The sequence below is a fragment of the Engraulis encrasicolus genome, chromosome 4 (genome assembly GCF_034702125.1).
Source record: "Engraulis encrasicolus isolate BLACKSEA-1 chromosome 4, IST_EnEncr_1.0, whole genome shotgun sequence".
Taxonomy (NCBI): domain Eukaryota; kingdom Metazoa; phylum Chordata; class Actinopteri; order Clupeiformes; family Engraulidae; genus Engraulis; species Engraulis encrasicolus.
Window position 1 is genome coordinate 27781784 of NC_085860.1, and position 23246 is coordinate 27805029.

Consider the following 23246-nt stretch of genomic DNA (forward strand, 5'->3'; position numbering starts at 1 on the left):
ACTCTTTATACTGTACAAACACACAAACCATTAACCAGTCACATAGAGCTCTTTGTGAGGTCAGATTTTCTCACACAGATATTAAAAGCACTAAATGCTCCAACACATAGACTTGTTTTGTTTCATATTGCTAGTCCGCTGAAATAACCATGCAGAAAACCTGGGCGAAAACGTGAACAGGACTTGAGAGGACAGCAAATAAGACTTTCATATTTGGTTTATTAAATATACACATTCAGTTTAAATATAGGTCTGTACAAATGTAGGTTCAGAGCACAATTGTGGACGACTGCGGTTTAAAATCATGTAATCATATATGACAACAATATAACAAAAAACAAAACAAAAAATATAAGTGAGCACTTGGCCACCACACAGCACGAAACGAAACAATAAGCACAGAAGCGCTGGGATGCATTTTTGATATGAGGTCTGTTTCCATCCACAGCGGCCTCTGTTGCTGCACATCCCTAAACAACAGTGGTAAGACACTGGGTACTGAGTTACTATGACAACAAGCCCACCAAGCATCACGTTGCCTGGGAGACGAGCAAACCAGGCAATCAACACCGTTTGTGTGTGTCTGTGTGTGTGTGTTGGACTTCAATCTCTACCTCCAGATTCTCCAACTGGCCAGGCTCTCACTGCGGAGAGGAGGGAAACGAGTAGCAGCCACCCCACTATACACCATTCGCAATATATTCCTTCACTGACTTTAATACACACATACAAAGATCCTAATGGTTGTGGCATTATTTGAACCTCATCTCAGGCATATCCTTGCCGTGTGTGTGTGTGTGTGTGTGTGTGTGTGTGTGTGTGTGTGTGTGTGTGTGTGTGTGTGTGTGTGTGTGTGTGTGTGTGCGCACTTTCAAAGAAATTGCCCTGTGTATGTGCGTGTGTATGTGCGTGTGTGTGTGTGTGTGTGTGTGTGTGTGTGTGTGTGTGTGTGTGTGTGTGTGTGTGTGTGTGTGTGTTTTCAAAAAAATTGTCTTAACAGGGCTTTGCTGTAAACGGCAACTGTCTTAGTGTATGATAGTACAACACTGTCACAGCACAAAGCGTTCACGGTACAGTACATCTGCTTTAAGCACGCTTACACTCACAGGAGGCACCTTACTTGCAAACGTGATCCAGCACTTATGTAGAACGAACACACACACACACACACACACACACACACACACACACACACACACACACACACACACACACACACACACACACACACACACACACACACACACACACACTAATTGAATCTAGAATACATCTGAACTGGTCTAAATGATTTGGGTAGCTCAAATATAATTTCTTTGCACTCTTTTGAGAAACACAAACATACTCAAAGCTGCCACAGTTCTTTTAAGACATCACACGCATGTTTTCTAATGCCTCGTCCTCCTTCACAAATTGCAGTTAAAAGCTAAAATGAGGTTATCATTCACACACATGCACGCACACACGCACATGCACACGCACACACACACACAAACGCACCTCACCCAACTTCACTTTTTGTACCTTGAATAAAAGGGTGTGACGCAGTTTAAAACACACACACACACACACTCCCTGCCATCCTCTCTATCATACAATTCACATTTAAAAAGACATAATTGCAGTTTGTTCTCGTAACATCCACAAACACACACACATTTCTCATTCTCAACCTTGCCTCATGGTAAGGTTTCAAAAGCAAGCCATTCGTGCTAACGACATTCATAAAAAATATTCACACACTCCTGCCATACAGTACTGTGTGTGTGTGTGTGTGTGTGTGTGTGTGTGTGTGTGTGTGTGTGTGTGTGTGTGTGTGTGTGTGTGTGTGAGAGAGGGAGACGGAGAGAGAGAAAGAGAGACTGTGTCTGTGTGGCCATAGATCACGCAGAGCCAGGCTTCTCTTCTTTCTGTTCTTCGTCCTCATCATCCTCCTCTTCCTCCTCTTTCTGCAGATTATTCGGCCCCTGGTCCAGCTCAAAGCTCTGTACAACAAACATGGCATCAAACACACACACACACACACACACACACACACACACAAGGTCATAAACACAAACTCGTACAGACACATGCGCACATAGCCTAGTAAAATAACTACACAAACCAGCGCAGAGCGCCGTTTCAGGGACTTTCTCCCATTCAACATCCATCCCGATGCAAATGAGAGAAAAAGGCCAATTTCAGACCAGAGCAGGGAAGCGTAACGTGACGGAAGCAATTTTACCGTCGGTGGCGAAAATACTTGGAAACAGATCTGTCCTTCCACACCAACACGTGGTAGTTGGGCGGTAGCGGCGCTGGAGGCGGCTCCGCTCCGCACCGCATTTGGAAAATCGAACTCAAGCGGAATTTGGATGGCAGCGGTAAGCGGTGTCCCGTTGAAATGAATGGCAAAGTAGCAAACTAGCATTGGCTGTGGGAACAGGACTGGACACGCATGCCCACGCGGTTGATGTGATCTGCCGAGTAGAAGACACTGGCCGAGACTAAGCAGAAAAACCTCAGTCTTCTCGCTGCCATCCCGCCACGCTCTAGTGTGGATCTGGCCTTAGAGATTTTTCCTTGTAGATATTGACTACAAACTTTGATCATCCATGACGTTGAGCGCCTCGCATCACAAGGCCGCAGGCCACAGGAAAGGACAAGAGGAAAACCATTAGCTTGACCCTTTCAGTTCCTTTTGTGACCTCTCACCTCTAGTTCCCTCATGACCTCGTCCATGAAGTCGCTGGAGTTCTGCTTGTAGTTTACTGCACGGTGGATGGCGTCCTTGAACACCTGGGTAGGAAGAAGAACACACACACACACACACACACACACACACACACACACACACACACACACACACACACACACACACACACACACACACACACCAGGTGTTCACTTCTCTCTAGGCCAATATGCATTATGTAGATATGCACCCTCATTCCTTTTATTATGGGAGTGCCTAGCCAAAGAATGTGTGTGTGTGTGTGTGTGTGTGTGTGTGTGTGTGTGTGTGTGTGTGTGTGTGTGTGTGTGTGTGTGTGTGTGTGTGTGTGTCACCTTCACCACGTTGGTCCCATCTGCTGCTGAGACAAAGTAGAAGGGCAGGCCCTGCTTCTTAGCAAAGTTGAAACTCCTCTGAGTCACCTTCATGTCAGCTGCGCGTACACGTACACACACACACACACACACACACACACACACACACACACACACACACACACACACACACACACACACACCAAAGATCATATTCAAAAACAGTGCTACTGCCACACACAGGATTACTTTACTTCAAATCCTAAGTTAGAGGAAGTGCATTCATGAACATGTGTTGGTCGGTAATCCTCCACGCTAGTTCACCAGTCTGGGCTTGAACCGGAAACCTCCAGTTCAGCATGGGAGCACAGGTATGAAACCACTTAACTCAAGGTCCAGGGCCGATGTACAATTCGACCCCGCAAACACACCAGAAAAGACCAAAGCTACAAAGAGTCACTGGACTGTCTTCATGGGGTACCTAAGTCTCTGCCTCTTCCGGGCAGCTCATGGAGCCTAGGAAGTCAAAAAATTGACTGGGCTCTAATGGACAGATCAAACCTATTTTCTGATGTGTATTCTACATACACACACTCCATTCACTCCCATTCAAACTTTTTGCGCGTTAAGGCTCCATGGACGGGAAGTAGAGGGGCATGACTTAGCGACAGAGTATGACCGTTAAAAGCAGAATGCAAGCATTCCGACATTCCAATTGGCTGCGTAGCGGTCACTGAACCCCATCATAGCTCATTAGTATAATATTCGCTTGAGTTTGACTACAAAATGTCAAAATACAATACAAAGTCAATTACTTCCGTCGCCGTTGTCCCACGAGTCACTACCACAAGTAGGTTTGGTCAAAACTGCAAAAATCACAAAAAGCTAAATTCTCTGTTGAAGACTTTAAGAATTGAACACATTCAAAAGGCCACAAAATCACCAGATATCAACAGATGACCATGTGTGAGATGGCATAGTAAAGCTTACAGTCTGCACTATTCTATGATTAAGTCAATATTCCACCGGGTCTACATGTGGCCTGTTTTCCTGTGGCAGGTCACAAATACCCACCATCTATCTTATTGGCCACCACCAGACAGGGGATCTCTGGCCGGTAATCCCGCAGCTCCTTGTACCAGTTGGCCAGGTTCCTGTAGGTGATCTTCCTCTGGACATCAAAGACCTGAACCAGCACGCATGCGCATGCACATACAGACACACACACAGAATTGTCAGAGCCGCAACCTTGAAGCGGAGTTAACACTGTACAACAGTGTACAGTATGTAAAGCGTGTGTTATCGTCTCCATGGTATAATCATGTAGATGCTGTACTGTCAAATAAGTTCTGACACTCATATGGGTCTACACTACACAAAACAGTGGTCTAGGGTGCAAAAACCTATAGAAATGCTAATGTGTGGTTGCTATTACACAAGCCTTATGTAAAAAGTGTGTGTGTGTGTGTGTGTGTGTGTGTGTGTGTGTGTGTGTGTGTGTGTGTGTGTGTGTGTGTGTGTGTGTGTGTTTTGTTTGTTTCTCCTTCTTTTTTTACCATGACACAAGCGTGGGCCTTGTGGTAGTATGACGGGTGCATGCTCTGGAATCGCTCCTGTCCTGCCGTGTCCCAGAAGTCTTTGGGGTGCAGACCAAACAAATACACACAAGATGTTACAAGCAAGCAATGCAATATTACATTACACTACATTACATTTAGCTGACGCTTTCATGCAAAGTGACCTAGAGATATCAACACGTTTCGCTTCTGTGCGCCATCAGGCGCGCTGTTCCCTCTAAATAAACGAGCATAAAGTCAAGAAAGTGTGCGATAAACTTATTTCTTTTGAAGTATTGAACACTCCGGCGTTTACCAGCACCTAGGAGCTGTGCATGGAACTTTGAACTGTTGACCTAGAGATATCTACAGGGTATTGGTGACAGTCCCTGGAGCTAAGTGGGGTAAGGTGCCTTGCTCAAGGGCACTTCAGCCATGGATATGGAGGTGTAGGGAGAGGTCAGGGTGGGATTAGAACCTGCAACCCTTTGATCTAAAGTCCACCTCCCTAACCATTAGGTCACGGCTGCCCCTAAGCCCCAAGCAATCCTCATGTCCAATATCTGAGCATGAGCATACTTTTAAGACAGAAATGTTATTACGCAGTAAGTAATGACAAACGACATAAGGGGCATGATACTCACCTACGAGTACAGTTTTCCCGTTGACTGTAGTGGTGTATTTGTACAATGTCAGTGCATATGTGGACAGCTGCTGTGGTCGACTGGTAGCAACTTTAAGGAAAAAAAGGCATTCACTATTGGCAAACATTCAGATGTGTGTTGCTATAGTATTCATCTATGTGGCATGTGGATGTGGCAGGCTGCAGGGAAGCCACTTGGACACACACACACACACACACACACACACACACACACACGCACACACACACACAGGTCAGTTGTCCCAGGCCGAGGGAGAGAGGGGGCCAAAAATTGGGTCCTCATAATTAGTTTATATGAATTGGATTGGGGCCCTTTCAAAAAGCTGTCAGCTGCCCAGGCTGGCTGCAGCCTAGGGGCCCCCACCTGCCAATCACACATTCATCATCAACTCATTGCCAGTCATGTCATTTCTTTGAAAGGATACTATCCATCCATGAGGAACCTCTCCATCAACCTGAAACAGAAATAATCCAATGACATTCAATAAGAACCCCAACAGATTTTAGCACTGAATTTCTCTTATTTTAGATGCGAGACAAAGCATAATAAGCCTATTTCATTAGACAGAGAGAACATACTTCGACTTTCCCACAGCACTATCCCCAAGGCAGATGATCTTGACGTGCTCATCCGCATCATACTTCTCGAGGTCGAGCTCCGGTGCTTCGCTCGCATCTCCGGCCATCCTAGCGGGCACGAGGCGGCATGAAACGAGGCTCGCTGAGCGCAGCTGTTCCCTCTGAAGATTCCGAGGTCTTGCAGAGGATTATCCGGAGAGCCACGGAAGTCTTAACAAGCCAGCTAGCACCCTACTTGTCTCTCTCAGCGGCTGAAGTCGCCAGCTAAGTTACTTCTTCAACTGGTTGACTGACTGATAAGGCTATCTAACGCTACTGTTGGAGGTTTGCAATACATTGGGATACTTTCAGGTCGACACTCACTCACTCACACTTAATCACGCAAGATTGTGACTGTCGGCAGGAACCACATTCTGACTGACAAACTCAATTCGTGTGCTAATGCTAGCAGATGATAGCTTACTAAACCAAACGATGCGACTTACAATATTTTGCCTTTCCCAGCCTCGTTGCTGCTATAGTATTAGTGAACAGCAGTAGACATGAACCGGGAACTGATATACATTCTTATTGTAGCTACTGAAGAAATATAATTATAATTCCGTTCAATAATTAGCACTACGGCAGACCAACGTCTCCCAAACACCCTGTGCAACAACAATCTTGTTCCTATGCAACGAACAGACGCTTAGAGGAAGGACCAAAGATAGTGGCGGGTTGTCCTTGGCCCTGCCTGAAAGTTTATGTGATGTCTGGTTCCCAAAACACAAAATTGGGAAAGAAATCATGACAATCATGTGTAAAGAAGCAAAATAAAGAGAGTAAAACACAATTATGACTGAATTTACTTGATAATCTGGCAGTTTAATCAAGGGAAGGGACATCAGAAATATATTTGAATAAATATTTATTAACAGGCTCATTCACAGCAGCTTACATAATGGAATGTAACCTCAAAGTGCATTATCCATTATCAATGAAACGTGCAAAATAATTGTAAAGACTATATTAGAAATATGAAATTGTAGTTGTACTAGAATACTGAAATATAAATGCAAAGCTTTCAAAGTGGAATTCATCTCTGCCTTAATTTCTTTATACATAGTGGTAGTGATTGCATCAAGTCACTTTTGATTTTCTTTTGATTAAATGTGTTTCACTATATCAATCATGATTAGACCTATATAACTGAGGTGCCATTATGTCACTATGTGGTGTCATTACAGGACAATAAACAAAACACAGGAGGGGGGCATTGAGCCATGTTTTATTCCTGCAGTAACGATATTCAGTATATATAACATAGTGGAAAGCGACTCTATTCAGGCACATCTGAGATGAGGGGAGTGATGAACTCCGAATGACGGATCCCAAATGAGAAGCTCGGGGCCTTTCTCCTGGTGAAAGTTACCTGATGGGGAAGAGGGACATACATACAAAAAAGTGTTTGCATTAAAGAGTAGTAGTAGTACATAGTAGTAGTATTATGACACACACAGACACGCACAGTACTGTATGGCAGGAGTGTGTGATTATTTTTTATGAATGTCGTTAGCATGAATAGTTTGCTTTTGAAACCTTACCATGAGGCAAGGTAGAGAACGAGAAATGTGTGTGCTTGTGGATGGTATGAGAACAAACAGCAATTATGTCTTTTTTATGTGAATTGTGGGATACAGAGGATGACAGGGAGTGTGTGTGTGTGTGTGTGTGTGTGTGTGTGTGTGTGTGTGTGTGTGTGTGTGTGTGTGTGTGTGTGTGTGTGTGTGTTCTAAACGGCTTCACACCCTTTTATTCAAGGTACAAAAACTGAAGTTGGGTGAGGTGTGTGTGTGTGTGTGGGCGCGTGCGTGTGTGTGTTGGCGCGCGCGCGCGCGTGTGTGTGTGTGTGCGTGCATGCATGTTAAACACAAGACCACACAACAAAGAATTATGATAATTGCATGATAGACCAGTGAACAAGAACAGAGACAGAAATTAATAAGATGTAGTCAAGATCATGGTTAACTGTCTTTGTTCATTATGTTGTGTGTGCATGCCCCACCTGCTCAGGATGGTGAGCTCCCGGGCCTGGTTTCCTGGTAGTGTCTCCGGGCATGCTGTTTCGGCCTATCATGCTGTACTGAGGGGCCTTCTGGGTGTAGATCATGGGGTCCACTACCCTGTAGGACCCAGGACCAGGGGTCTAGGAAGGCACACAACAAAACATGACAATAGTGTCGGACAAACATCAACAGTGAGGATGGAAGGACAAGCTCAATTCACAAAATATGTGACGGAATGAGAAGAACACAGAACTTTCAGTGTGATCGAGACTCACCTTCTGAAGGTCCTCGTGGAAGCTGCCGATCTTACTGCGGCCAGTCAGGGAGAAGTTTGGAGCAGATGTCCTATTCACAGTGTTGGGGCCTAGCATTGGAGGCAGCGCATACGCAGCAGGACCTGAGAGAACGAGAGAGAGAGAAGCATCCTTTCAGCACTTTGTAGCCCCTCTGCACATACAACCTGGCAGTTATTGAACATGTCTTATCTTAAAACATAGCGCAAACAAGCTTTTGTGGGGGAGAGAAGGTACAGGTACCTGGTGTCTGATCATTCCTGAAGCCTCTTCGACGAGCTGACAGTGAATAGGCGGGAGCTGAGAGGAACGTGATCTTTCCAGTTTTTTCTGGGAAGTATCGGCCTGGAGCAAGGGACAGTCAGTACACAACACAGGAAAGTGTTAACAGAAAATATGTCACAAGAAAAAAAAAATCCAAGAGCATGTTAGTGTGTTTGCGTGCGTGCGTGCGTGCGTGCGTGTGTGTGTGTGTGTGTGTGTGCTTATGTCTCACCAGGTCCAGGTGTTTGGAACACCTGTGGGTCTTTTCGGCGGCTGTAGAGGGAGTAAGCTGGCGTGCCATCCCTGCCCACACGAGTGATATTGGCTGGCACTAGATAGCCAGGACCAGGGGAGCACTCCGAGCTAAACACGCGGTGGCGTGTGCCAAAGCTGAAGGCAGGACCTTTCAGCTTTGATGGGTCATGGTTGTTAAGACCTGCAGAGTGACAACATAGGATAGGAGGGTTAGATTTCATATCTGTGATGACATTGCTCAGACAGAAACACAATGGCTATGCTTGCTATGGTCATCATCTCAGGGCAGACTACGATCTCCCTCACCTGTTGCCCCAGGGAGGGCATACTTGGGTCCGGGACTGGTGTAAAGAGCTGCGATGGCCCCCCTGGCCTTGTGAGGGCGCCAGGTGCCTACCCACACATCATCTACAGTCATGATTGATCTATAAGACACAGAGAGGGAGCATTCAGAAGACCCACATATGACGTTGGGCATTTCTCAAAACCTAGTGCACACGCACTTCCAAGGATATTCAGCCTAATTATTCACGGCCAGTGATTGGATACTCCGTAGAGTTCAGTCACCACAAACTATCCAATCACTGGGCGTGACTTATTAGGCTGATACACATGGAAGTTTGCGCACTAGGTTTTGAGAAATACCCAATGTTTTGCAGTGTCAAAATGATGACTTTCTGAGTCCATGTCAGAGGAAAGGGGTAACAGGGCTAAGCTTACTTACCTCTGGTGGATAGAAAGACCAAATGAGATTGAGTTACATAGCACTAAACATTTTAATGAAGACATGTTGTTACATATTTACGTCACTATGCAGCTGTTCAGTGAGTCATACAGTCACCCATGGGTGAGTTAGCTAGCTCCAAAAGAGCTGATGGCCTGTTGGGTCCGCTTGGTTCAGAGAAAGAATTTGTTTTGTTCGTGTCTGGTGTTTAAAACAACACTGTTCCACACATTTACCATATCGTTTTTGTTTATATAACACTGTGAATACTGCATTGTCCAATGGGGGCGACCAGCCTATCTGACTTTGAACAATGCGAAGTAACGTCACTGCTATGATATTGACTGCAACATTTTGAAATGGCAATTCACTAGATTTCATCAGATAACGAGGTCACTTCAGTGTCCCGTGTTGCATGTGAAATGCCGCATTTGAGAGCTTTACATGAAATATCGTCCCGAAATGTTGTCTTACCTAGGGAGAAGATCAAATCGGCAGCTCCACAGTCCCGTGACCTACCTTGACCACCACGCGTAGAATGCTGTGATTGTTTATAACTTTTCTTTTGGTTCACTATGACGACGTTGTCATAGTGACGGACACTGACTGCCATTTAGCTGATTCATTTCGGTGATTTCCCGACCCCCTGCATTGCCTGCCCGAATGACCTTATTTGCAGAGGATTTCTTTAGACTAAATAGTTTAGGTTGGTTAAACTATGATGTAAAATGTATTTGCCAAGTTGCTGACAAATGGATCTTTTTGTGGTACCTCCAAAACACACAGTCAGTGAACCAGACACTTCAGAAAGGGAAAATTGTACACGATTTAACTGTGTGAAGGAAGGTTTTATTTGTTTATCAAGAAATGTAATCAGTCTTAACAAAACACACACGTTTAACAGAACATCCATTCTAAGACTTCGTTTTACCACTGGCCCTTTAATCCCCTAATCATGATACGAATCTTGAATGCTGCAATAATGCATTATGATATTTAAATCAGCCATGGGTGTTGGTGATCGTGTATGGTCGCATGTCTCTGCTTCGACGAAGTGCGCTGGCCAGAAGTTGATCTCTGATCGCGTTCCTGAATAGCTGCTGCAGTTCTGCATTCTTCTCAATCTCCTGAGGGGGGCGCTAGTAGACAGGGAGACAAGTGCATTATGATGATACCTGATCCAATTAAATCAAAAAATATTATTATTGCTATTGCTACATTATTCATAAATGTGCTTCAGCTCTTACATAGTTAGTCTGCATGGATGCAACATTAGACCTATTATACAAACCCCAACTCCGATGAAGTTGGGACGTTTGGTAAACAGTGAATAAAATCAAAATGTTATCATTTTCAAAACATTCAATCTATTCATTAGATGGAGAATAGTGAAAAGACAACATATTAAGTGTTAAAACCGAGAAAAAATATTGTTTTGGGGGACATATGTACTCATTTCTAATTTGATAAATCCAACACGTCTCAAAAGAGTTGGGACGGGGATCAGTGAAATTTAGTAAACATCCAAATAAGATAAAACAACAAAGAAGAACATTTCAAAATGAATTGTACTGACGGACAATATAGGTGTCCAGGTATAAGATCATCACAGAGAGGCTGAGTCACTCAGAATTAAAGATGCAAAGGGAATAATTACCATAGTTATTACATACATTTTTGAATTCCCTTTGATTTACCACGATTGAGTGTATATAAGACATATTTTTGTTAATAAAATCATTGTATAGGTTCATGACATCATGAAATATATATTGGCTGTAGTCTCACTCTAATTCCTGGAGTGCTAGAGCTATTGAAAATTTACCATATTAAGAATGCTTAATGCATGAAAATGATACAGGGGTGTAACATTCTCCTAAACACCTGAGCTCACTTGAAATAGACCCAGAAGACATGGGAAACTGTCCTTTGCTTACAGAAGTCAGCAGAAGTTGTAGAAGTCCATTCTGTTTGACAATAATAGAGCATTGCACATCCTGTGCTACAGTAAAAATGGACCATCCAACTTGTGTTAGTGCTAGCTTCAAAAGTCAGCCTCCATGATGGCATGCGGGTGCAGTAGTGCATTGGTTAAGATGTTCTCACTCATCTGTAGAGTTAAATACAGTGCTGAATGGTATAAATGGGTTTTAAACAGCATGAAAAGCCACTCATGCATTATATTTTGAAGGGAGATCTTCGATTACTGCCACATAGTAAGGTCAAATTGCATTCTCTACTATGTTTTAACAGTTTGGCTCCATCATAAGGACCAGCAGGTGATAAAATGGTGGGTTTTTGGTCAAGACCTGTCACACTGTAAGCACTACAGAAAGGAAAACATTGCAAAACATGACAAGGAATACACCCACCATTTAAGCTGGTGAAATCATGTCCAAGATAGGAATTAACACTGTTTTTTATATAAAATCATCTCATCGGTTAATGTATTTAACTGTTTAGTGTTGTCTTTTGTTTTGTTTTTAGTCTTCCTCGACATTTGCTGCCATTTATTGTCCCCGTCCCAACTCTTTTGAGACGTGTTGGATTTATCAAATTAGAAATGAGTACATATGTCCCCCAAAACAATATTTTTTCTCAGTTTTAACACTTAATATGTTGTCTTTTCACTATTCTCCATCTAATGAATAGATTGAATGTTTTGAAAATGATAGCATTTTGATTTTATTCACTGTTTACCAAACGTCCCAACTTCATCGGAGTTGGGGTTTGTAGGTTAGCCTACATTGATGTAGGCCTAGGCCTATTTATAGGCCTTTGTGAGGGACATAGTTTTGACCTGCCCATACACCAGGGTAGGCCTACCCATTATTATATGAATATACCGTAGGCTAGCCTACTGTTTGTGGTGCTTACTTAAAAAAATAACATTGAATTGAATGTTAAATATAATGTAGACCTAGGCCTACCATGGGATGTAGGCTTATATTAATTTTGTGCACATTGATATTCACATAGGCAGGAGACATACACTGGCACTGATATCATATCACTCATATAGGCCTACCATATTTGACATAGAGACCTATTACATTTCTGTCCCCATGTAGATTTACTGACTGACCCTGGTTAGTGCTCGAATGAGGTGGTTCAGCACGCTGTCTTCCAGGTTTGGACACAGGCTGGTCACCTGACCGATACAGCCCAGCAGACAGGAGATGGTGCATCGCTGGTCCTGACAGAAGTACATACAAAAGTTATAAGCTCCAGTGTTACTACTACGGTGGTAATAACAGCAGTCCCCCTTATTTTCACAGGAAGGACCGACAAACAGCAGAGGAAAAATCCTGTGTAGGCCCAAATTCACAGCAATTTCATTAGGTGTAAGTTTGAAAGTGTACACGGATAGGCTAGTTGTACATGTCTAAAGACACTTATGTAATGCCTCAGTAATACAGAGGTAGTTAAAGTGATACTGTCCCATTTTTTGGAAATAAGCTTATTTTACAACTCCTCTTGAGTTAAATAATAGGGTTTTACCATTCTCTTATACTTCCAACCGTTTTCTGGGTATGGCAGTGCAAATTATACCTCCAAGCTAGCAGTTAACATTAAATCCTATGAGACCAGCTTCCGTCTAACTGGTCTCATAGGAGTCAATGTTAACTGCTAGCTTGGAGGTAAAATGTGCACTGCCATACCCAGAGAACGGTTGAAAGCACAGGGGAACGGTAAGACCCTATTATCTAACTCAAGGGGAGGTGTAAAATAAGCTTATTTCCAAAAATGGGACAGTATCACTTTAAGTCTTTTACAGCGTTCCACTGGTGGAAGAGTGCACACCAGTGGCTATACTGCATCCCAGCATAGATTCCATCTAAAAAATGCAATGTCATGTTTATGATGGCGGTCGAGCTCACCTTGTGTAGAACATTTAGGGGATTTGGCTCTGTGTGGTTCAAGATCAACTGCTGTACATCACTCAGACTCAGGACAGGCTCCTAAAAACATGAACATGACTTTAGTCAATACACAGCATCTAAAGCTCTACACACGCACCCACACACACTCATGTACAGTAGAAGTGGGCAAGACATCAGCGAACACAAACATGGCTGTGTGTCTAGTAGCCTCTTACTGCAGATGGGGTCGCCGGCGGGCCTATTCACTATTTGCTGAAAATACTCAACTACATACGGTAATAACAACATTGGTATGACAGTACAGGGAGCCTTAGGTAACAGATTAAGACATGGCCATTACAATTTTGGGGACAGTAAGGTTATTACATAGGCTCTGCGCAAAGGGGTTAAGTAGACTGTGGCGCTATACTGTGATATGCGTCCACTCTCTTCACTACAGCTACTGTATTTGGTCTGTTAGTGTCAATGACTGTTGACGCCCCCTGACCTTGAGGCGTTCCAGCCAAGTCCACAACAGGTGAGCCAGGACTTTCGGGTCCGTTTCCAAGGCAACCGTAGCCCAGCCGCACACCGTCTTGTTCAGTTCATCCTGTGCAACATCATCATTATAGGACAGACGGTGTGGTTAAGACAGACTATACTGCAGTGTGAGGAACATGCATCCTTATTGCACAGATATCCCAAACTGAACTGAAAATTCAAACGGGACAACTAATGCACACTAGAGTGGGGAATATCATCTCTACAGCTACAAGAAAGACACAGTATAACACACTACACAACTGAGAGAAAGTTGTACAGTGACAACACTTTTTATTATTGCAGTACTGTATTTATGAATGATTGGATTGGATTGGATTGCCAGACTAGCCCTCCTGCTAGACGGGGGTTTCAGGGTTGGGGTTAGAGGGGGTTCCCATGGTGTGCCACCCGGTGGGACTCACCTGCAGCCAGGGCTGGAATGGGGGAGAAATAGGGCCCAGGCACTTTTGTCTTAAAGGGGCCCCTCATGATTAGCGGCGCAGAACTGACTCACCACATTTTTATTTTTATTTATTTTTATTTTTTTTTAATTTACATTTCTGAAAATAGTGGCCCACGGGGGTGTGGGGCCCACCAGGAAATCCCCGCTATGTCAGATGGCTAGTCCAACCCTGCCTGGAGCACAACGACTCTGGACAACACATTTTATTGTTTCAGTATTTATGAATTCAATATTTATGGTTTGCCAGGCATAGCCCGACCTACTAGAGGGGGATTGCCGGGATGGGAGGTTGAAGGGGGTGCTGTGTCGTTACCTGGAGCATGGCGACTCTGGACAACACCTTGTCCTCGGGAGGCTGCTGCTGGGCCATCGCCCTGGCAACCAACCTGGCAACCGACACCTGGCTGCTCTTCCTCTGGTTCCTCTGCAGCTGAGGAGGAGACGATCCACACATAACAGTCAGCAGGTGACACTTGTCTTGCTTCCAATCTCCAGCTTCTTATTGTATTTTTAAACAAATATTTGGCCTTTATCTTTTCGACAAGACAGTGAAGGAGAGACAGGAAATGAGTGGGGGGTGAGAGAGACAGGGGAAGGATTGGCAAATGACCTAGGCCGGAATCGAACCCGGGTTGCCGGTGTAGTAACCCAGTGCCCTACCGTTAGGCCACGGCAGGGCCCAGCTTCTTATTGTTAAAGCCCTTTCTTTGAGTGCTCAAAGGAGTGGGAAAGTGCTATATTAAATGCAATCCATTATCATTACCATTATAAAACAGCTTATTTGTTATGATGGCCATGTACACACACAACACGTTCCTCATGTCTAACTAGGCAAGGCAGTGTGACAACATCCCATACTTTTGCCTTTGCAAAGACTCATGGGCTGGATCTCAAATGGCACACTTGTGCACTTCAGGCACTATGTTTCAGTGCGTAACTAATACGGCATACACACTGAAACATGGACACTGAAGTGCACAAGTGCACCATTTGAGATTCAGCCATACACCTACCAGAGAGAGTAGAGAGAGAGAGGTTCCATTGGCCCATTGTTTCCGGGTTCTATTATTGCAAGGGGGAGGGGGGGGGAATCCCCCTTTAGGCAGACCTAGGCAGACCTAAGGACTGTTCTATTCAATGCTAGGAGTATTATGACACGCCCTTTAGGCAGACCGGAACCTGGTCATGTTAGGTGCCCATAGCAACCTATTACATTGGCATATCTCTATATATACTTAAAGAATCTCTGCACCTACAGTTCAAAGATCCATGCACAGCTTCTAGGTGCTGCTAAAGGCAGGAGTGTTCACACTTACCGCACACTTATTTTCACCTGACGCACAGAGGCGAAACGCGTTGTTCCTGTTCGCTCTGAATAAACGAGCAAAATAGTCAAATAAGTCTGCAGTAAACTTCTGTCTTTTGCCCATTACACCTACCTCGAGCGTGGAGCTGTGCTTGGCCAGAGCCGGGGGCTTCTTCATCTTGCACTTGGGCCTCTTGGCGATGACGCCGTTGTAGAGCATGGGGGTGCAGGGCCGCAGCGCAGCCAGACGCTCCACCTCCTGCTGCCACTGCTCCCGCGTCAGGGGGGCCGCCTGCTGCTGCTGCTGCTGCTGCTCTTGGTACTGCTGGTGGTACTGGTAGTACTGAGGGGGCAGTGGGGTCGGCGTGGGGGTGTTGCGCAGGTCACAGAGCTGCTCCAGCGTCTCCCTCTGGTTCTCCAGCATCAGGGCAAACTCCTCCTGCTGCAAATGGGAAGAAGAACAAATGTATCAGTCTATGTAGTGTTTTCAAAATGTTCCCTCTGTGGAGTCATTTTATGTTGGTTTTTTAATAGGCCTATATATATACAGTGCATATATTTTCTTTTAAAGGGACACTCCACCCACTTGCATCAGGCATTCCATTGCTAGACACCCAGTCATACTTTTGAATGGTCGTGCAACACTCTCTCAATTCCCCCTGAGACAGGAGAAATCTGTATTCACCTCTTGACACTTCCTCCTACAATGATGTAAAAATCGTCATTTTGCATCATTGTAGGAGGAAGTGTAAAAGAGGTGGATTTCTGTTGAGACTACAAGCCTTTTTCCCACCCTTTCAACCCCGCCCATAGGGGATTGGACCTAATGCGCTAATAGACCTATCACAGATCAGTGTGCCAGTGCTTTTGAAATCACTGGCATTGAGGCTCCAGTAAGTCACTGGCAGAGTTGCCTGGGTGTGGCCTGTGGAACTTGGGCATTGCAATGCATTATGGGGATTGTTGTCACAAATCCACAAGCACTAAAAAGTCATTTTCTGCCTTTTCTCTGCCAAGAAGGCACCAAATTAGAAATTTGTGCTACTATTCTACTACATATATGACCCACTTTCAATACATATTCATGCCTCCACCGGTGGAATGCCCCTTTAATGGCTTTTCTGCCTTTATTCTTGACTGGACAGCAGAGGAGAGACAGGAAATGAGTGGGAAGAGAGAAACAGGGAGGGATTGGCAAATGACCTGGGCCGGAATCAAACCCGGGTCGTTGGCGTAGTAACCCAGTGTCCTACTGTTAGGCCACTGAACGTGCAGCAGCTGTCACAAAAACGATTCAAATGTAGTCTAATTTACTTACTACAGCAACATTCACTTTTTAATACTAAAATAGTGTTAAAGTTGGAAGTGTTAACACTGCTAAATTTGTGTGTGTGTTTGTGTGTGTGTGTGTGTGTGTGTTATTGTGTGTGTGTGTGTGTGTGTGTGTGTGTCTGACTGTCCCCCGCCCACCTCGCTGAGGGTGATCTTATGCAGGTCCCCGTCGCTGTAGGAGCGCTTGTTGACCAGCACCTCCCTCTTGCGCTGCAGGAAGCCGAAGGGCTCGTCCCAGGAGGAGAGGGAGGAGTTGGAGGAGGCGCGCCGCATGCCCCAGTCCTCCCGCAGCAGCGCCTGCTTGCGCACCAGCATCTCCTGCACCGCGCGCTGCAGGGACTGGATGGCCGCCCGCCGGTCCAACTCCTCCTGCACCTGTGGACGGGGAGACAGACAAGGGGGCAGGAGGCAGACAAGGGGGGGCGGGGAGGCAGGCAAGGGGGGACGGGGGTGCTTAGTGCTTACCTGGCCTTGTCATCCATATATTTCCACTCAATTATGGTTAGGGAGATGGTCTTAAAGTGATACTGTCCCATTTTTGGAAATACGCTTATTTTACACCTCCCCTTGAGTTAAATAATAAGGTTTTACCGTTGTTCTGTACTTCCAACCGTTTTCTAGTTATGGCAGTGCACATTTTACCTCCAAGGTAACAGTTAACATTGAGTCCTATGAGACCAGTTAGCCGCAAGCTGGTCTCATAGGACTCAATGTTAACTGCAAGCATGGAGGTAAAATTTGCACTGCCATACCCAGAGAATGGTTGAAAGTACGGAACAACGGTAAAACCCTATTATTTAACTCAAGGGGAGGTGTAAAATTAACCTGGCTCTCACACAGATGCTCACGAAGTGTAACGAAGATGCACGAAGCACTAGGGGTCTCGCCAGGCTAGTGTAAAATAAGCTAATTTCTAAAAATGGGACAGTATCTTGAGAGCCTTACTCCACCCTACACGTCCAGCCATGGCTGAAGTGCCCTTGAGCAAGGCCCCTAACTCCACATTGCTCCAGGGCCTGTAGCAAATATCCTGTGAAACAACTAAGTCCCTTTGAATAATAATAATAATAATAAATGTGCACGTTAATGGCGTTGGGCCCACAAAATATCGTAGAAAGGGCACCTGCAAGATGTTTGGCGATCGAAAGCCATTGGCCGTCCAGGCTTCCTGTCCCAAACCAGTTAGTGGGGCTCACAGGGATAGACAGGCTTCATGAAATTCAGCAGGTTTGGTAGAGATTCAGGGGGCTTATTTGAAGGTGTCTGGGTGATTCAGGTGTGGGTTGGGTGGTTAGGGACTGATTTAATGGAGCTGGTGTTCGGTGAATATGCAATTGTGGTATGATTGATGAGTCAGGTATCTGAGCTACAACCCCTACCCCCACCCTGCTATGTCACATGACCTCTGACCTCATCGGGGCTGTCGTTGCCCAGGGCGATGGCGGTGAGCTGGCAGCAGAGCAGGTGGAGGATCTTGGGCGTGTGAGCGAGGGCGCGCGCCTCCTCGCCGTGCAGGATCATGGCCTGCCGACGCAGATACTCTCCCAGGCTGAAGGAGGCACCGTGGCGCAGCGACAGGCAGGGGTAGACCACCAGCTGGCTGCCCAGCAGGCGAGCGAAGTCGAAGACCAGGCTGATCTGCGAGCGTGTCTGGATGGAGCGCGGACGCTTGATGCGCACAAAGTGCACCGCCTCGCTGGCACTGATGTGCAGTGTGTAGACCAGGTAGCATGCTATCAGCACCCCTGGAAATATAGTACATAATCACGCATGTATACATACTTACATACATACAGTACATACATTCATACATACATATATTCATACATACATACATACTGTACATACATGCATACATACATACATACATACATACATACATACATACATAGGCATACTGTATATGCACAGACACGTGTGTATAGACACACACACACACACACACACACACAACGCATACAGTAGACACGCATACAGTACATGCACATAGACACAAAAAACACAAGATCAGTAAAGTAGAAAACCATCATGATGTTGTGTGTGTGTGTGTGTGTGTGTGTGTGTGTGTGTGTGTGAGAGAGAGAGAGAGAGAGAGAGAGAGAGAGAGAGAGAGAGAGAGAGAGAGAGAGAGAGAGAGTCTTTACTTAGTACGCCAGCATAAGACAATTTACCTGTACGCCCAAGGCCCGCATGGCAGTGCACAGCAACTTTGCCCTCCCTGACAGAGAAGGCCAGAACCTTCACAGCATCCAGCATCCCCACCAGGGACGATACTCCGAAGTCTGGCATGCCAAAGTTATAGAAGTAGACTAGGACAGAAGACAATCAGGGTTAAAGAAGAAGTATACCAGGACTGAAGAATGGCAAAACCAAACAATTACTGTGTGTGTGTGTGTGTGTGTGTGTGTGTGTGTGTGTGTGTGTGTGTGCGCGCGCGTACGTGCATGCGTGCGCACGCGCGCGTGTGTGTGTGTGTTTGTGAACATGTTTTAATTGAGTGTGTGCCAGGTAACTGTATGTTTGTGTGTGTGCGTACGTGTGTGCGTGCATGCGTGCGTGCGTGCATGCGTGCGTGTCTCACTCTGGTTCTCCATGAAGGCCTGGGGTGAGTATGTAAATCCACTGAGTTCCAGGCCTGGGCCACAGTGAGCATGTTCCCCTGGCAACTGCATATTGATGAGGGACTTGATGTTCAGCCTGTGGAACACAGAGAAGGGGGGTCACTATGACAACATGGTGCAGGGAATCAACAAGCCAACATGCTCCGTGCGCCAAAGGCCTCCCATGAGTCAGGTAGGTTGTGACTGTGGACAAGTGACTACACACACACACACACACATGTGCACACATACACACACGTGCGTGCGTGCGCGCGCGCGCACACACACACACACACACACACACACACACACACACACACGTCCACACACATGTGACCATACATCATCTCTAAAGGTCTTCATGTCTACTGACAAATGTAACTAATGTAATTATTGTACTTAAAATACACCTTTTACGATGTGAATGTCATTGTGAAAATGAATGTTGATAGGACCACAGTAGTATCACTAGTAGAGTAGGTCAATAGCCTTAGTCTCACTGCAGGGCCAGCCCCGGGCTGGCCCGGACAAAAGGGGGCTGACGGTGATCTCATCAAAAGGGGGCTAGGTGCTAAAGATGACCGCCGGGCCAGGTTGTGGGGCTAAGGGCCGCTTTCCCTGGCCCGTCGAATTCGATGGGCCAGCAAGCACCGCCGAGGCTCGGAGGCGGGGTCAACCTCGGGCGATATAGCCCACGTGCGATATAGCCTACCAGACCTTCGGCGATAATAGCGCAAAAGCTAAATAAGCCGACATAAATGTCATGTGTGAGTATTTGTGAGACACTTTTTATTGGTGTCCAGTGGAAAGCATGCCAAATCACGATAATGGCACAAGAGTTGGCGGCTAAAAGCAGAAAAAAGCCGACATGACTTAGCTATGACATCCCAAGTTTAAGTGTAGTGGTGCCCATGATGCCCTGATAACAACAAAAAAGTTATGTTGGCTAAATAACTTTAAAAACACAAACAGAATTGCCAAAGTTGCATCTTATGAAATTATGCCATAAGAAAGCCAAACACCCCAAACTAATAATTTGCCCAGAATTTAGCGATAAGTCCCCCATGCAGCCACATTATTACACAGTAAAGCACAGCTGTTATTGACTTAGGCCTATTTAAAATCATCCTCACTCTGCTGCCCTAGTGTCTCATGTTTTGCAGACATACTAAACCATAGGCGTACGTTTTGCAGACATGTGCCATAGTGCGCACACTTAGAATTCCCTGCAGGACACACACCGATGTTATGCAGATTGAACGACTTGTAGGCTACGCTACTTCCGTGGCTACTTTAATAAATAGTCGCTATTCCCCTGGCTCATCATTTTCTATAGCAGCTGATGAAGATGCTATGTCTCCGGGATTTGGTCTCTTTTCACATGGTAACTTATTCAATTACCTGCACATTCACCATGAATAGACAGGTGGCACGCCGCAACGAGGGGGTGTGTCGCTATGTCCGGGGCTCATAATTTTCTATAGCAACTGATGACGGTGCTATGTCTCCGGGATTTGGTCTCCTTTCACATGGTAACTTATTCAATTACCTGCACATTCATGTCTCGCTATGTCCGGGGCTCATGCTTCTGTGCGCTATTGGGGGGATTAACTGGGCATGTTCGCACGTCTCCTTCTGTTCACTCTCTCAGTTGTCGAGCTGCTCGTATTTTCATGCGTCTTTGTCTTCTTAACATGCGCTGCGTCCCATACAGCTTCTGAATCGACAACTTTGCCATGTAATAAAACTGTTCTTGAAAGGCAAGCCATTTTCTTTGCAGTTCTTGTCGTCTTTGTCCGTAGGCTACGAGCCAAACGGCGACCTGCTCCAGCAGAGTTTGCTCCGTTTTCTTCTCCTTCTTTGTCGTTGTTCTGTTGTTGTCCTTCTGTGATTTGGGGCGAAAGTGGGCTGTGCCCGACTGACGTTTCACAAACAAGGCGTGTACCTGAATGTGCCTGGGGTCGGCTATGAGTCCGATCAGGCAAAAAATGGCCCGGTTGAAGCGCGGCTAATGAGACCAAGGCTAATGTGAGTGAGTGAGTGAGTGAGTGAGTGAGTGAGTGAGTGTGTGAGTGAGTGAGTGAATAGTACATACCTGTGGAACTGATCTATGATGTTGTATTTCTTAATGATGTAAGTGGATGGCCTCGCCATAGCCAAAATCTCATCCGTGACCCTGATAGAGAAGACAGGGAGAGCTAAATGATCCTTCACAAAAGTTTGTGGGTGTGTGAGGAGTGAATACAGTAGTTAGAGAGAAAAAATTAAACATTAAAAAAAGAGCAACGGGAGCTTGGTGTCGTAGACTTTTCTTTCAGTTTTTTCAGAGTGAATACAGTATACACACATGTACTGCTATCTGTGTATAAAGACTGTAAAATAATCATGCTGTAGCTAGAAAAGAACATTTTTCGAGGTTGTGTGACACTAATAGATAGTGTTTCTGTCTAGGAGAAGATGGCCCTAATGACATGTTGGTTCTGATTCCCCACAAACACATATAGATACAAATAAAAAACCACAGTGCCAGAAACCATCTCTCAGTTCCTGGCAGTCTGCGCACACAAACACTCATGCACGCACACACATGTTTGTTTAGTACCACCATGAGATGTTCACACACAGACTCATACACACACAGAGACACACACACACACAAACACACGCACACATGCACACACACAAACACACATACTTTCTCTCACGCACACACAAACACACGCACACATGCACACACACAAACACACACGTGTGTGTGTGTTTGCTCAGAAACCCACCATGATGAGAAGACACCCCTGACGATCTGTTGGCTGGGCTTCCAGCAGTAAGGCCCCTCGTAGCGGCAGTCGCGGCCCCCGCAGGCCAGCAGGCAGATGATGCGCGGGGGGATGGCCCGCACCAAGCGCTCCCTCGCCTGGGAGTAGGAGGGCCGCGGCACCGGCACTTGGGGCATCATGGCCACAGGCCGCACTCAGGTGGAGGAGAAGGAGGAGGAGGTAGCGGTGGTGGAGGAGAAGGAGGTGGAGGTGGAGGTGGTGGGTGGGTGTGTGAGGATTGACAATGGGAGGTGAATAGGACAGAAGTGAGGGGAGGAAATATCAAACGCTGGCGAGAGAACAGGAGAGGAAAGGACAGGAGAGGAGCTAGAGCAAAGAGATAGTCAGAAAAGTGGAGGGGGAAAGGGAAAGGAGTGTAGGTTGAGGGGGGTGAATAGAAGAGAAGCGAGGAGAAGAAATAGAAAATGATGGAGAGCAGAAGGAGAGAGGAGACGATGGAGTGGAGAACGGATGGGGAAGGAAAGCGGACGTGAAGGAGTGTAGAGGTGGTCAGATGAGAGGAACGAAGGAGGCAGAGAAGGGGATATGGGGGATGATGAGAGTGGAATGGGTATTGGAGTGGAGGTTGATGAGTTGAAGAGACTCTTGCAGAGGAAGTAAAAGGTCCTTAAGTCTTAATTTCCTCTGGGTATTGAAGTATATCAACAGTTAATTTTGCAGTGTTAATTCAACGCTTAATGAGTCACACAAATGTTTCACTTTTAACACTCACAGTGTTGGTCCTATAATTCTCTGAGTGTTGAATTGACAATGTTCAATTTACTCTCCACTTTATAATGTAAAGGGTAGGTGGGAATGGGCTAATAGTACAAAACAGAGGAGAGGAGACAGGGTGAGGAAATTGGGACGGAAGACAGAAATGAAAAAGACAGGTGGTCAGAGAAGAGGAACT

At 45.7% G+C, this 23246-nt stretch overlaps 3 protein-coding genes across 3 annotated transcripts; all 3 read right to left on the bottom strand.

The window, feature by feature from the left end:
- Window positions 1-930: 930 nt before the first annotated feature.
- rabl2 (RAB, member of RAS oncogene family-like 2) lies at window positions 931-6512 on the bottom strand. The gene is made up of 8 exons (XM_063197081.1): window positions 5830-6512; window positions 5676-5705; window positions 5231-5310; window positions 4587-4666; window positions 4105-4216; window positions 3052-3149; window positions 2698-2781; window positions 931-1985 (listed from the first exon to the last, which is right to left on the bottom strand). The coding sequence occupies exons 1-8, from the start codon at window positions 5934-5936 to the stop codon at window positions 1884-1886; spliced, it is 693 nt and encodes a 230-aa protein (XP_063053151.1). The 5' UTR covers window positions 5937-6512; the 3' UTR covers window positions 931-1883.
- Window positions 6513-7077: 565 nt separating this feature from the next.
- cimap1b (ciliary microtubule associated protein 1B) lies at window positions 7078-9984 on the bottom strand. The gene is made up of 7 exons (XM_063197080.1): window positions 9885-9984; window positions 8993-9111; window positions 8664-8867; window positions 8411-8512; window positions 8150-8271; window positions 7874-8014; window positions 7078-7240 (listed from the first exon to the last, which is right to left on the bottom strand). Exons 2-7 carry the CDS (start codon window positions 9102-9104, stop codon window positions 7148-7150), a joined length of 774 nt encoding a protein of 257 aa, XP_063053150.1. The 5' UTR covers window positions 9105-9111; window positions 9885-9984; the 3' UTR covers window positions 7078-7147.
- Window positions 9985-10260: 276 nt separating this feature from the next.
- On the bottom strand, window positions 10261-22482 carry zgc:77752 (uncharacterized protein LOC393862 homolog). Its single transcript, XM_063197085.1, has 12 exons — window positions 22295-22482; window positions 21613-21693; window positions 19499-19614; window positions 19089-19226; window positions 18328-18662; window positions 17056-17292; window positions 15719-16027; window positions 14593-14709; window positions 13782-13883; window positions 13292-13372; window positions 12496-12606; window positions 10261-10549 (listed from the first exon to the last, which is right to left on the bottom strand). The coding sequence occupies exons 1-12, from the start codon at window positions 22471-22473 to the stop codon at window positions 10412-10414; spliced, it is 1944 nt and encodes a 647-aa protein (XP_063053155.1). The 5' UTR covers window positions 22474-22482; the 3' UTR covers window positions 10261-10411.
- Window positions 22483-23246: the final 764 nt, after the last annotated feature.